Genomic DNA, 15008 nt, shown 5'->3' with positions numbered 1-15008 from the left:
CACACACACTAGTGTGTGTCTCTCGGTGTGTTTCTGTGTGTTTCAGTGTGTCTCTTTAAGTATGTGTCTCAGTGTGTGTGTGTGTGTGTGTGTGTGTGTGTGTGTCTGTCTGTCTGTTTGAGTGTGTGTGTGTGTACATTTGCAAGTGTGTGTGTGTGTGTGTGTGTGTGTGTGTGTGTGTGTGTGTGTGTGTGTGTGTGTGTGTGTGTGTGTGTGTGTGTGTGTGTGTGTGTGTTTTGAGGAATGACTGTCCCCCTAACCCACATCCCTCCCAGCAGCCTAGTAGTAGTAGTTAGTAATGCTCCAGGGATAATCCCTGGGGATAATAGTCCAATCTTTTGTTGCTACTGACCCTGCACGGGCCTCCACACGTAATGAGATTTTTAAATGCTCCTTCCCTCCCTCCCTCCCTGTCTCGATCTCTCCCTCTCCCTCTGTCTGTCTGTCCCTCCCTCTCTCCTTTTCTCTCACACACAATACTCAGATTGAGTAACATTTCTTTAAACCTTATTTGTAAATGTGCTCTCCCTCCCTCCCTCCCTCCCTCCCTCCCTCCCTCCCTCCCTCCCTCCCTCCCTCCCTCCCTCCCTCCCTCTCATCACAGAATAAGCTGGTGGCTATAGCTACCGTACTATGGGATCTCCATCATATGATGTACAATGTCCTAACAAGCAACGGTTCCTTCCTATCTGAATGCCAAAGAGAGTAGATTAACAAAGGGATACCATTGTGGCACATTATAACCAAACAATTATGAAGACATATCACAATGACAAAGGGTTGTGTAAATGTCTCTTTACCTTGACAAAGATGTAGTCGTCTTGGACTGAGAGAGAGTTGTGGTCGATCTTCCCCAGGAACTGAGCCGTCACCATCTTGTCTGAGCAGTTCTGGATCAGGCAGGTTACGTACAGGTACCCTGGGGAGAGAAAAATAAGAAAAAGTGAAACTTTTAGAGGGATAAACAATGCTGATCAAGTTTTAGTGTGGTCAGACTTAGTGTTCACGTGTGCGTACGTGCGTGTATGCGTGCGAGAGCGAGGGACAGTGAGAGAGACCAGTCAGACTGTGAGAAAAGGAGAGACAGATATATTGAAAGTTATCAGGTAGACAGGGAGTGTTTTGAGTGCTGAGCTGTATTAGATACGGCAGATCTTCACGAGGCGCCTTACTCTTCTCCAGTCAAAATGGCAGGGGGATTAGGCCCGGCCTCCGACAGAAAGGCAGAGAGGGTTGGGTTAGCTTCTGTCGCTACGCTAAACCGTATTGAATTTCACACAGCAGCAACTGCATCAGCAACAACAGTCAGTAGTGGCAAGACTGACGAAAATCCATCAGCTTTCCGCCTCACAAGCCAGATGGAAGTGACAAGCGTTGGAAGAATATGCAAACAGTCCAAAACACTACAAAATCAAACTTCTATCTTAGGGGGGGGGGGGGGGTCTTAAGTTCTATGTTTTCAAGTTCTCTCTCTTTCTTTCTTTTGTTGTTTGTTATTGCTTAACTTTTCTAGTCTGGCCGGCCGAAAATGTACCGAAATGCTCAGACGTTTAATCAGAACAGCATACGGGGAGAACTCATTAAAAGGCAATTAGATTGGTTAAGCATTCAATTCCAGCTTGTGACACGGACACTTATTCATACCGCTCACGGACCTGCTACACTCTCGCTGCCTGACCGACGGAGGAGGAAATAATAATAAATAACGCTAAACAACTGAAAACCACGTATCATGAAACAACGTAGCAGTTGGATAGTAAAACTTCAGGAAAGAAAAGACTCAAGGGAAGAACGCAGGAAAAGAGCAGACGTATTTTGGCGTCTCTTCAAAACATCCAAGACCACCACGGTTTCCAACATGAATCGTGTGTATAGTTTCAAAGGCGGTGTGAAAGATTACGTGATAGCGAGAGCAGAGGAGGTTACGTCGAGTTTTATTTCAACGGGCCTATGTGAGTCTATGTGCACTTGTTCAGCGTGCTGCTGTATGTATCTGGGTGTGTGACGAGACAAAAGGATGTCCATGTGTTCCCATTAGCAACGCAACGCTCCCCACATCAATCTCCCTAATGACACACACAGACCCAGCCAGTCTCCCAGCGAGCCTGCTTCATCCATCAACCCATCACCTGCACACCCTCCACCTATCTACCCCCCTCATCACCCACCATCCCTGGGCACAGACCCTATGCAAGTCCCAGGATTTGTGTTAGAACTAGGCCTCTCCCTGGGGTTCAGCTCCACTATGTGACCAGGCCACCCTCCATCCCCCCTGCTACCTGCCATCGTTTAACCTTGACAGGACCCAGGGTGACAGGGTGGCGCATGGGGAACAGCTTGGCCTGGCATGCCTGGTCGCATGGGCCCCTCTAACCCATCCGTCTGGATGTATGAGCTGCCATACGATAGAGAGGCGGGGGAAGGTGGGGGAGATGGGAACCATGTGGCCCTGCCTAGCCCAGGAAAGAGCTCTCCTGCCTGGGCAGCTGGCCCAGACAGACAGACTCTCTGGTTTTCTGAAAAAACACGGCCGGGCTTGTTCAGGATGACAGGTTTCACACTCTAAGCTGCATGTCCGGTACCCAATCAGAAAGTATAGACACACATATGGGATTTGGGAGTTGTTTCTCACTTTCTGGGGGTGGATGATGACAATATTTTACGTATGACACTTTGGTGACTTAATTTCCATCAGGAAAACTGTGTTAAGTAAACAAGGTATTATTAACATGTCCTCTCCTTCATTTGTCCTTCCTCTCCTTCTTTTTGCGCCTTCGAGTCTCAGACTCTATACTTCTCCTGGTCTACACTGTGGGGATGTGGGTTGTGAAAGTGTACCGGACACATTCTAACGCATACACACGTACAGTACCAGTCAAAAGTTTGAACACACCTACTCATTCAAGGGTTTTTCTTAATTTTTTACATTTTCTACATTGTTGAATAATAGTGAAGACATCAAAACTATGAAATAACACATATGGAATCACGTAGTAACCAAAAAAGTGTTAAACAAATCAACATATATTTTTTATATTAGATTCTTCAAAGTAGCCACCCTTTGCCTTGGTGACAGGTTTGCACACTCTTGGCATTTTCACAACCAGCTTCATGAGGTAGTCACCTGGAATGCATTTCAAATAACAAGTGTGCCTTGTTAAAAGTTCATTTGTGGAATATCTTTCCTTCTTAATGCGTTTGAGCCAATCAGTTGTGTTGTGACAAGGTAGTGGTGGTATACAGAAGATAGCTCTATTTGGTAAAAGACCAAGTCCATAATATGGCAACAACAGCTTAAACGACAGTCCATCATTACTTTATGACATGAAGGTCAGTCAATCCGGAACATTTCAAGAACTTTGAAAGTTTCTTCAAGGGCAGTCGCAAAAACCATCAAGCGCTATGATGAAACTGGCTCTCATGAGGACCGCCACAGGAAAGGAAGACCCAGAGTTACCTCGGCTGCAGAGGATAAATTCACTGGAGTTAACTGCACCTCAGATTGCAGCCCAAATAAATGCTTCACAGAGTTCAAGTAACAGACACATCTCAACATCAACTGTTCAGAGGAGACTGCGTGAATCAGACCTTCATGGTCAAATTGCTGCAAATAAACCATTACTATAGGACACCAATAAGAAGAAGAGACTTGCTAGGGCCAAGAAACACGAGCAATGGACATTAGACCGGTGGAAATCTGTCCTTTGGTCTGATGAGTCCAAATTTGAGATTTTTGGTTCCAACCGCCGTGTCTTTGTGAGATGCAGAGTAGGTGAACGGATGATCTCCACATGTGTGGTTCCCACCGTGAAGCATGGAGGAGGAGGTGTGATGGTGTGGGGGTGCTTTGCTGGTGACACTGTCTGTGATTTATTTAGAATTCAAGGCACACTTAACCAGCATGGCTAGCACAGCATTCTGCAGCGATACACCATCCCATCTGGTTTGTGCTTAGTGGGACTATCATTTGTTTTCAACAGGACAATGACTCAACACACCTCCAGGCTTTGTAAGGGTTATTTGACCAAGAAGGAGAGTGATGCATCAGATGACCTGGCCTCCACAATCATGGGATGAGTTAATTTTTTAAATTTATTTAACCTTTATTTAACCAGGTAGGCTAGTTGAGAACAAGTTCTCATTTGCAACTGCGACCTGGTCAAGATAAAGCATAGCAATTCGACACATACAACAACACAGAGTTACACATGGAAGAAACAAACATACAGTCAATAATACAGTAGAAAAAAGAAAACAAAAAGTCTATATACAGTGAGTGCAAATGAGGTAAGATAAGGGAGTTAAGGCAATAAATAGTCCATGGTGGCGAAGTAATTACAATATAGCAATTAGACACTGGAATGGTAGATGTGCAGAAGATGAATGTGCAAGTAGAGATACTGGGGTGCAAAGGAGCAAGATAAATAAATAAACACAGTATGGGGATGAGGTAGATAGATAGGCTGTTTACAGATGGGCTATGTACAGGTGCAGTGATCTGTGAGCTGCTCTGACAGCTGGTGCTTAAAGCTAGTGAGGGAGATGAGTCTCCAGCTTCAGTGATTTTTGCAGTTCGTTCCAGTCATTGGCAGCAGAGAACTGGAAGGAAAGGCGGCAAAAGGAGGAATTGGCTTTGGGGGTGACCAGTGAGATATATCTGCTGGAGCGTGTGCTACGAGTGGGTGCTGCTATGGTCACCAGTGAGCTGAGATAAGGCGGGGCTTTACCTAGCAGAGACTTGTAGATAACCTGTAGCCAGTGGGTTTGGCGACGAGTATGAAGCGAGGGCCAACCAACGAGAGTGTGCAGGTCGCAGTGGTAGGTAGTGTATGGGGCTTTGGTGACAAAACTGATGGCACTGTGATAGACTGCATCCAGTTTGTTGAGTAGAGTGTTGGAGGCTATTTTATAGATGACATCACCGAAGTCGAGGATCAGTAGGTAGTTGTCAGGAGTTGGACCCAGAGTGAAGGAAAAGCAGCCAACAAGTGCTCAGCATATGTGGGAACTCCATCAAGACTGTTGGAAAAGCATTCCAGGTGAAGCTGGTTGAGAGTGCCATGAGTGTGCAAAGCTGTCATCAAGCCAAAGCGTGGCTACATTGAAGAATATCAAATATAAAACATATCTTGATTCATTTGACACTTTTTTGGTTACTACATGATTCCATATGTGTTATTTCATAGTTTTCATGTCTTCACTATTATTATACAATGTAGAAAATAGTAAAAAGAAAGAATGTACCTACGTCCCAAATTTTGACTGGTACTGTACATTCTGACATAGGCATGCAGACACACACAAATGTGTACACACGGGCACAAACACAAGCACACGCATTCACACGTGCGAGCGCACACACACACACACACACACACACACACACACACACACACACACACACACACACACACACACACACACACACACACACACACACACACAACCATCCCCACCCCCCACACTACACACACCTATTCCCCTTGGTGGGTCATGCAGAGCTAACCTGGCTGGCTGATGATATGATAATCCATGGTAATATAATATAATGATAATATCCTATAATGATATGATAATCCTGGTGCCTGTGGGAGTTGAATGAGGAGTTGAACGTTGAACAGACAGACTTGCCTTCAAGGGAGAGGAATAGCGTGAGAGACTTGTAGTTGAGGGTAGCAATGTGTGTTTAGGGGATTCTAGTAGAATCTCATTTCGTGGGTGAGAAAGAGGGCAAAGATGTAGCTCACAGAATCCATACATACATGCATGCACACTGAAAGAAGAGCATCATACCTCCACTTGTGTCCTGCATCTCCATATGCACCAAGTCAGGGTCCACATCTACGCCAGCCACAGACCTGAAACAGAGGAGGTTAGTATTAAAGTTGGCATTTGGGAAAAACATAACCAAACCTGTCGTGCACTTAACCTCCTTTGCTTCCTCTCTCTCTCTCTCTCTCTCTGCTCCCTCCCTCTTCATTTCGTCACTTTCTCTCTGTCCTCCAGTAAAGTGAATCTGATTAGAAGTCGGCAGGGAAGTCTGTGAAATCTCCCCAGCTCTATAAAGATATAGGTGAGATATAAAACCTCCATTACGCTCCCTATAAAGAGGCTTTATGGGCAATTAGCAAGCTGGGGAAGAGAGGGAGAGAATGAAGGGGGTGGGGAAGAGGAAAGGAGGAAGGGAGAAATAGAGTGAACAAAACTCCTTCTGAAAAAGGTCGCGTTCAATTTCACTTTTTTCCTCACGTCCGTATTCTACTCACACACTGTGTCATTCTCTGAGTAGTGTTTCCTGTCTGCTCTTGGCCTCGAGCAGCATACAAGCCACCATTTCACCACCCATAACCAATTCACATCTGTTCTATGTCATGGGATAGCCACTAGCCAGCAATGCTTTACACAAGATAAATAGTTGAAATACCTCTAAACCCAACTCTGAATGTCTTAGAGAAACAGAGTGGTACAAAGCACTAGTGTCTGGCGTCCATCTTGTCGGACGGACCACCCTGCCAGATAGAAGCTGACTGGCTCTTTAAAGTGTTCCTGATTTATAAGGATCCCAGACCACTCTTCTCTTCCGCTCTTTTAGGAGCAGTAGGCCACGCAGTGAGGATAAAGCTATTCCAGCCCCAACAATTAGCTAATTCTGGCAATTCGGAAAGCATTGATGCTTTGAGAGGATTTTTCAGGGCCAAGAGTTTTTCTTGGTCAGGTCATGTGGTCAGAAAAAACTCCTGGTCTTAATGTGTTCTAGTAAGAGAGAAATGTTTTGCTTGACCATATGACTTGACTAGGAAAAACTCCCGAGGCATATCACTCCTGTGTCTCTGTTAGTATTTTACGTCTCATTACATACTCGCTATTATACTGTTTGGGGAGTCACTGGCCAAAGCAAAGTATATGTGGTGATATTTTATTAGTAGTCAGTGGTTAGGGATACAAATGTGGTGCTTGGATTACGTATATGGTACGTAATCTTTTGATCTCTCATTTCCTACAGCTAGTGCCAATACATACATCATAAAAAAAGGTTTTATAATGCCTTTGTAATGGTATCCATATGTGAAATGCAATGCATTGTAAAGTGTAAGGAAATTGCCTCTATACCCAGATCTGGGATCAGTTTTACATCTCAACTGATAGTGGGCTAAGGTCCGATTTGTGTTGGGTAATCTGATCCTAGATCAGATATTAGCCACAAATATCAGCTTGAAGCAAAACAGACTTTAGAACTACCCTATCTATCCTCATACAGTAAGATGTGCTGGGGATGATTTGGTGTTAGGGATGGACAAATGTCCAGGTCTCAACACTAATGGCTTTACAACCACTGATCTGGAACCAGCTGATAACTCAGGCCTGTCCAGGTCTCAACACTACTGGCTTTACAACCACTGATCTGGAACCAGCTGATAACTCAGGCCTGTCCAGGTCTCAACACTACTGGCTTTACAACCACTGATCTGGAACCAGCTGATAACTCAGGCCTGTCCAGGTCTCAACACTACTGGCTTTACAACCACTGATCTGGAACCAACGGGAACAAATATCATTTCTGAGAGGCGAGAGCAGCAAGCAGGCAGGAACTGTCTCTATGACCTTCTGGGTACACTCAGAACAGGAGCGAGGGAGGGAGAGAGAGAGAGAGAGAGGGAGGATACAGAAGGAGTGAGGAGATAAACCTCAAAGTGAAAAACTCTCTCTAACCCGTGAGTTGATCACAGCTATATTTTGTGAGTGAGGGTGTGACAACGTAAAGGCCAGAGTTACAGTACTGTAAAGCAAGGGGGAGACATACTGTAACAGGAATAGAAAATCACTGACCAATATATCCTGTCCTTGGTCACTCGTTCCTGCATTAGAGTCCACTTCCGGCCCAAATCCGTGGACACATAGAGCTTTGAATAGAAAACAATCAAACTATCAAACAATGAATTTACACCAAGGTTCTTTACAACAAAGTCGTGGCTTATGTCATAAATTGATGTGAAAAGAAAACCGTAAATGCCCGACAAAACAGGATAAAGAGGTGAAATGGATGATTGTCATAGCTTTTCATGTCAGTATTGGTGATTTTATGGTGTCAGAACATCCCTCAGTGTGTAGTAAATTGTGTTGAAGAACATCCCTCAGTGTGTAGTCAATTGTGTTGAAGAACATCCCTCAGTGTGTAGTAAATTGTGTTGAAGAACATCCCTCAGTGTGTAGTCAATTGTGTTGAAGAACATCCCTCAGTGTGTAGTCAATTGTGTTGAAGAACATCCCTCAGTGTGTAGTCAATTGTGTTGAAGAACATCCCTCAGTGTGTAGTCAATTGTGTTGAAGAACATCCCTCAGTGTGTAGTCAATTGTGTTGAAGAACATCCCTCAGTGTGTAGTCAATTGTGTTGAAGAACATCCCTCAGTGTGTAGTCAATTGTGTTGAAGAACATCCGGTCCAGTTAGTCAAGCAAGAGAATTTCACGGTTCACCTACCTCAGGCTAACCTCTATTAATCTTAGTTGGTTATTCCGTGTGTGTGTGTGTGTGTGTGTGTGTGTGTGTGTGTGTGGTTGTGTGTGCATGTGTACAATTGATCGGCTTAATAATGAATATGTATTGATTTTCTCACCAGGTATCCCAGCAGACATAAACAGCACAAAAAAGGTTTCACCAGCAAGCCTGTACACATTCCCTTACTGCCACACACACACACACACACACACACACACACACACACACACACACACACACACACACACACACACACACACACACACACACACTAGTGGCTGGAGCGGAAAAGATGGAGTGGCATCAAATACATCAAACACATGGTTTGATACCATTCCATTGCCTCCGTTCCAGCCAATATTATGATCCGTTCTCCCCTCAGCAGCCTCCACTGACACGCACATAGGGTATTGTAAGTGCATACACACTTTAGCAGAAGACAACAAACCTTAACAAACACTGAATCTCTCACTGAAATCCAGAAAGGCCAATTTAATCGATAAAATCACACGTAATAAAACCGGATTGGCTGAACCAAGGTAAATCTAACCTGACCACAGCAACATCTCCAAAGAATAACCAATCGCAAGGGGCACTATTTCACCAATCATCTTTCCCTTTCAAATATATGGATTCTAACAGGCGGTTGGAGGAGAGGGGGGCCACCGTAGGCCTCCCATCTCTTTCTTCCGCTAAATGATTTTTTGTACTGTTAAATGACTTTTTACTCTCCATCTGTAGCCTGGCCATATGGAACAGATTAAAACCTAATTGAATTTCCTGTTTAATTAACTGTAAATGATTAAAGTGGAGGTCCCTCCATATGCTGTTGCTACTGTGACTGTGAGTTATCTGAGAACAGATCGTAGATGCAGAACGTGATGCAGAACTGTCCCTCGACACTGATCTACGGTCAGTATTGTGTTTTACTACCCTAATGGTTCTGGATTTAAAAATGGTTGGTATCTGGGGAAGGTAAGCTGATCCCTACAGAGATCTGTGTCTAAGGGCATTTTTTTGACTGTACATATGGTTGGTCAAATCAACACACTTCTACTCAGTATTCGCTACACTGTAGGCTATGTCATTACAACCATGCTGAATAAAACAACATGAAGTAGATTTTTGTCATGTTTCACACATTTTTATACAGCATGGGTGAAATGGAAATGTGTATTTTGCATACCCCAACTGCCCCTGAGACACCCTTGGAGACTAAGGTCCCGGCAAGCCATTAACAACAGCGACCCTGGAGCAAATAGGGTTAAGTGCCTTGCTCAAGGGGACATTGGCAGTTTTTTTCACTTTGTCGGCTCGGGGATTCGAACTAGCATCCTTTCAGTTACTGGCCCAATGCTCTTTCCGCTAGGCTACCTACGCCACACAACACCACACACTACACACTACGTTTGCTAGGGCAAGGCTATCCTAGCTGTGAATTAAGTAGCACTTTAAAGTTAAAGTATATCTGTCCAAAACAAGTTCCCTGCTCAAAGCGATTTTTGGTATTTTAGCATATTTACAACATATATTTCTGTTAATTGTGAACTGATAGAAATGCTATGAACATGAAATAGATATCCCCACATAAGCACAATTATCTCTGATTATGACATTGACCCACCTTTCCCTCCTTGCAGTAAGCTAGCACCTTGTCCTCCTCCTTGGGGTGGAAGAGGAGGGTCTCCGCGGTGAAGGAGAGGGGCTGTCGCTGGAACGAGGAGCCCTCGTCTGTACTAATGAACAGCATCTGGTCACGCTCGTTAATGGACGAGCTCACCAGGATCACCTGACAGAGAGGGGTCAGAGGTCTGAGGTTAGAAGGGAGACAAGGATAAGGTTATACTGTATAGGGTAATGTTAATGTGGTAATGTTTGAATTGGGTTTATGGGGTTGAAATGCGACGGAAGCCCTGCCAGCAGTTTTATGGTACGTGTGGTACGTGTAGAGAGACGCATGCACCCACGCACGCCATGTTTCCAACCAGGGCCATTCTCAAGGCTTACTCCGTGGCGACACCATATTGATGATCTAATATTCCCTTTTATAGCTCATAACAGGGACACATTAAATGGGGGAACTCCGAGCTTACCATCTCACCAATCATCATTAAGTGTTGGACACACAGAGGTAAACCACAAACGTTTTATCCAATCAGATCGCTCAAGATTCTGTCATCTGCAATAATCAGACATGGGGGAACAGTCCAATGCGGGGCAAGATGGGAAAAATGTTAAAAATCTACATTTAGCATATACACTGAATTTGGGCCATTTAATTGCACAAGCTAGCCTACTTCCTCTCTCTTCCTCTCACTATTGCTATGCCCCTCATGCCTGCAATTAAGCATTACTTAGTGCCTCCCGAGTGGTGCAGCAGTCTAAGGCTTGAGGCATCACTACAGACCTGGGTTTGATCCCAGGCTGTGTCACAATTGGCCCAGCGTCTTCCCGGGTTAGGGGAAGGTTTGGCCGGGTGGGCTTTACTTGGCTCATAGTGCTCTTGTGGTCAGCCGGGCGCCTGTAGGCTGACTTCGGTCGTCGGTTGAACAGTGTTTCCTCCAACACATTGGTGCAGCTGGCTTCTGGGTTAAGCGGGCGGGTGTTAAGAAGCACGGTTTGGTGGGTCATGTTTCGGAGGACGCATGACTCAACCTTCGCCTTCCCGAGCCCGTTGGGGAGTTGCAGCGATGAGACAAGATTGCTATTGGATATCATGACATTTCGTGAGAAAAAGGGGGTAAAATACCCCCAAAATTATAATAACATTCCTTAGGGCGCTCCGTTCTGCATCGCACTGGCTCCCCAATCTGGGCTGTGTGTTTGTGTGCTGTGTGGGGGTGCGCATGCACGCGTGTAAGGGTTGAGCGAGCCGGGTCTAAGCAGCCTTCTGTGGATCGCCACGGTCAATTAGCAACTCCTCGCCTGGCTGTTTGTTCTGCCTGCAGACAGCTGCCACACTGCCCACGGAGAGGAGAGACACTTCTCTTTCGTTCACAGAGATGGAAGGAACTGAGGAAGGACGGAGAGATGGAGGGGATAGACAGCAGAAAAAATGGAGTGGAGGAGAAGTATCTAGGAATCTCAAAGGCCAAGAGACGTACTTTGTTGTGTGTGTGTGTTCCCACCTTGCCCTGCTTTCCCTGGGGGACGCATCCATCAAAATGTCCGCCTATTCCAAGACCTCTTGGTTAAACAGAACTCACCCAGCTTGACCCGATGGCCACTATGAGAGGACCGTTCTGACGTCACACACCTTAACCAAAGCCGGGTTCTGACCCTCTCTGATCTCCCCTTTATAACAACAGCTTACGGATTTGACATTTTAGATAAGCAACAAAGCGTACTAAAAGTAGCAAAAGTAGAAACTGAACGCCACAACATCCTCAGTTTGGATCAGATAAACAACCGTGACCAAATAACCTTCCAGACTGCCTGAAATAGCGTCGCCCAAGCTATTATTATTGGATTAGGAAGTGGCATCAAAGAACAGTATAGGCTACCCCTGGCTGCCTTCTATCCCATTCATAACCTACTGGTGTTGCGGTGACGCTGACACACTATGAATGGTGCTGTTGTCAAGCCGACAGAACACCCAACCTCTTGTAAAAGCAACCAAACAAGAGGAAGTGAAGTTAAACCTCAAAAACTCGGTCCTTCTCCCCGACTTCACTCACGACAACAGCGACTAAGCCACGAACTTCGAGAAGTCAGTACTAGGACAGAGGAACTACAATAGTGCTCCTGTACTGGGAGTTCAGACTCTCCGGCTCAGAAGCTTTTCACCACAACCGTCGCTCAAAACGGTTTCTTCCAATTCATAACTCGCGCTCACTCAGTACAGAGCTCCTATTGTGTGCCGCAGATAAAAGCGCTCCCAAAACTTCCTGTGTCTACACTTGAGACGGCATAGTGGGTGTATGATACACTGGGGGAGTTATGTTAATAGGAATACCATAGAAATGGCAGTACTGTTAGTACTCTGTGTCCATAGGCCTCAAACAACAGTCACTCTCTTGTGGGTAAGAAAAAGAGACAAAGCAATCCTCGTTCACTATTACCAGCTTCTGTTCGACTTTGAGTTGCCATCAGTGATCACGCTTAATCTGCCCTGTGGACTTAAAGAAGTAAACAACAACATTGAAAGTCACTTCCGCCCGGATCGATGTGTATTAGGTCATATAATCACTTATAAAACGCATCTGCTCAGGTATATACGAGTACGGCACGTTTTATCTATCTATAAAGATACATGTTGTGTGTAAGGGGACGGGAAATGGTTTGATAGACGGTTGTGGGACAGATCTCAGTGGCTCGAGGACATAACACTGCCATTTGGAGGGATTAAGAGATGCTAATGCCTTGGGTATACTTTCCTGGGTAAACAAAAGTCCCCCTCACAGTGGCACCACGGTAAGGCACCATGACACACACACACACACACACACACACACACACACACACACACACACACACACACACACACACACACACACACACACACACACACACACACACACACACACACACACACACACACACACACAGGCCTGTATCACAGATGTAATTCGTCACACAAGAACAGTCTGACTCTTTGTCTGTCTCCTAGAACCCAGTAAACGAAATGAAGACTTGTCAAAGGAACCTTACACTTACTGTCCCTGCTCGACCAGTTGCACAGTAACACACACACACACACACATACAACATCTCTACCAGGCTGCAGACTGATGCCGATGCACCACAATAACAGTCATCCCTTTGGAGTCACGTGAGTGCAGTTTTTTAGTCGAATCTGTAAACGTCTCCCATCTGCCTGAGCCGAGGAAAAACACAGAATCCTTCGGTTAGTGATTCTCCGTTGCCATTCTATAAACGTAGCTCCAGCCCAATTGCTTTCCACCCAATTACATATGCAAATTGGCAGTGTTGATTTTCAGTGAAAGCAGGGCCTGTGCAATAGGTGAGTGGTGAGCCGTGTTATGCTGTGAACAAACTGGAGAATAGTGGCTGTTGTAAGGATCGCCTGGGGGAACAGGAGTATATTGACATGACATTATTAATATCTCCCCAGGACTAGCTATGAGAAAGTACACGGCGCTATGAGAAAGTACACGGCACTATGAGAAAGTACACAGTGCTATGAGAAAGTACACGGCGCTATGATAAAGTACACAGCGCTATGAGAAAGTACACAGCGCTATGAGAAGGTGCACGGCACTATGAGAAAGTACACGGCACTATGAGAAAGTACACGGCACTATGAGAAAGTACACGGCACTATGAGAAAGTACACGGCACTATGAGAAAGTACACAACACTATGAGAAAGTATACGGCACTATGAGAAAGTATACGGCATTATGCGAAAGTACACAGCATTATGTGAAAGTACACGACACGATGAGAAAGTACACGGCGCTATGAGAAAGTACACGGCGCTATGAGAAAGTACACGGCGCTATGAGAAAGTACACGGCACTATGAGAAAGTACACGGCACTATGAGAAAGTACACAACACTATGAGAAAGTACACGGCACTATGAGAAAGTACACAACAATATGAGAAAGTACGCGACACTCTGAGAAAGTACACGACACTCTGAGAAAGTACACGACCCTGAGAAAGTACACGACCCTGAGAAAGTACACGACGCTATGAGAAAGTACACGGCACTATGAGAAAGTACACGACACTCTGAGAAAGTACACGACACTCTGAGAAAGTACACGACACTCTGAGAAAGTACACGACACTCTGAGAAAGTACACAACACTATGAGAAAGTACACGGCGCTATGAGAAAGTACACGGCACTATGAGAAAGTACACGACACTATGAGAAAGTACACGACACTATGAGAAAGTACACAACACTATGAGAAAGTACACGGCACTATGAGAAAGTACACAACATTATGAGAAAGTACACAGCACTATGAGAAAGTACACGACACTCTGAGGAAGTACACGACACCATGAGAAAGTACACAACACTATGAGAAAGTACACGGCACTATGAGAAAGTACACAACATTATGCGAAAGTACACGGCATTATGCGAACGTTCGTGACCTTATGAGAACGTACACGACATTCTGCGAAAGTACACAAAACAAATTAATACAGTTGAGACCCATTTTCTGCCCCCCCCAAAAAAGGAATGTCTCCAGGAGGAACTCTGTATATCCAGACTAGAGGTCGACTTCAAGTTCAAGGGCCGATTTCAAGTTTTCATAACAATCGGAAATCGGTATTTTTGGGCGCCGATTTGCTGTTTTTTTTTTTTTTTTTTACACCTTTATTTAATCTTTATTTAACTAGGCAAGTCAGTTAAGAACACATTCTTATTTTCAATGACGGGGCAGAACGACAGATTTTTAACCTTGTCAGCTCGGGGGATCCAATCTTGCATTGATTACATTGCACTCCACGAGGAGCCTGCCTGTTAGCGAATGCAGTAAGCTAAGGTAAGTTGCTAGCTAGCATTAAACTTATCTTATAAAAAACAA

General features: G+C 44.9%; 1 protein-coding gene across 1 annotated transcript in view; it reads right to left on the bottom strand.

The window, feature by feature from the left end:
• LOC120030208 (VPS10 domain-containing receptor SorCS2-like) overlaps window positions 1-15008 on the bottom strand; it is a 337631-nt gene that overhangs the window by 41497 nt on the left and 281126 nt on the right. Inside the window, exons 4-7 of the mRNA XM_038975559.1 lie at window positions 10121-10285; window positions 7828-7901; window positions 5794-5858; window positions 801-919 (exon numbers count right to left, since the gene is read on the bottom strand). Of these exons, the coding sequence (XP_038831487.1) occupies window positions 801-919; window positions 5794-5858; window positions 7828-7901; window positions 10121-10285 (423 nt within the window). The remainder of the gene's footprint in view (window positions 1-800; window positions 920-5793; window positions 5859-7827; window positions 7902-10120; window positions 10286-15008) is intronic.

This window comes from Salvelinus namaycush, chromosome 36, assembly GCF_016432855.1.
Source record: "Salvelinus namaycush isolate Seneca chromosome 36, SaNama_1.0, whole genome shotgun sequence".
NCBI lineage: Eukaryota > Metazoa > Chordata > Actinopteri > Salmoniformes > Salmonidae > Salvelinus > Salvelinus namaycush.
Note: the sequence above shows the minus strand (reverse complement) of the source record. Positions and strands in the feature narration are given on the sequence as shown.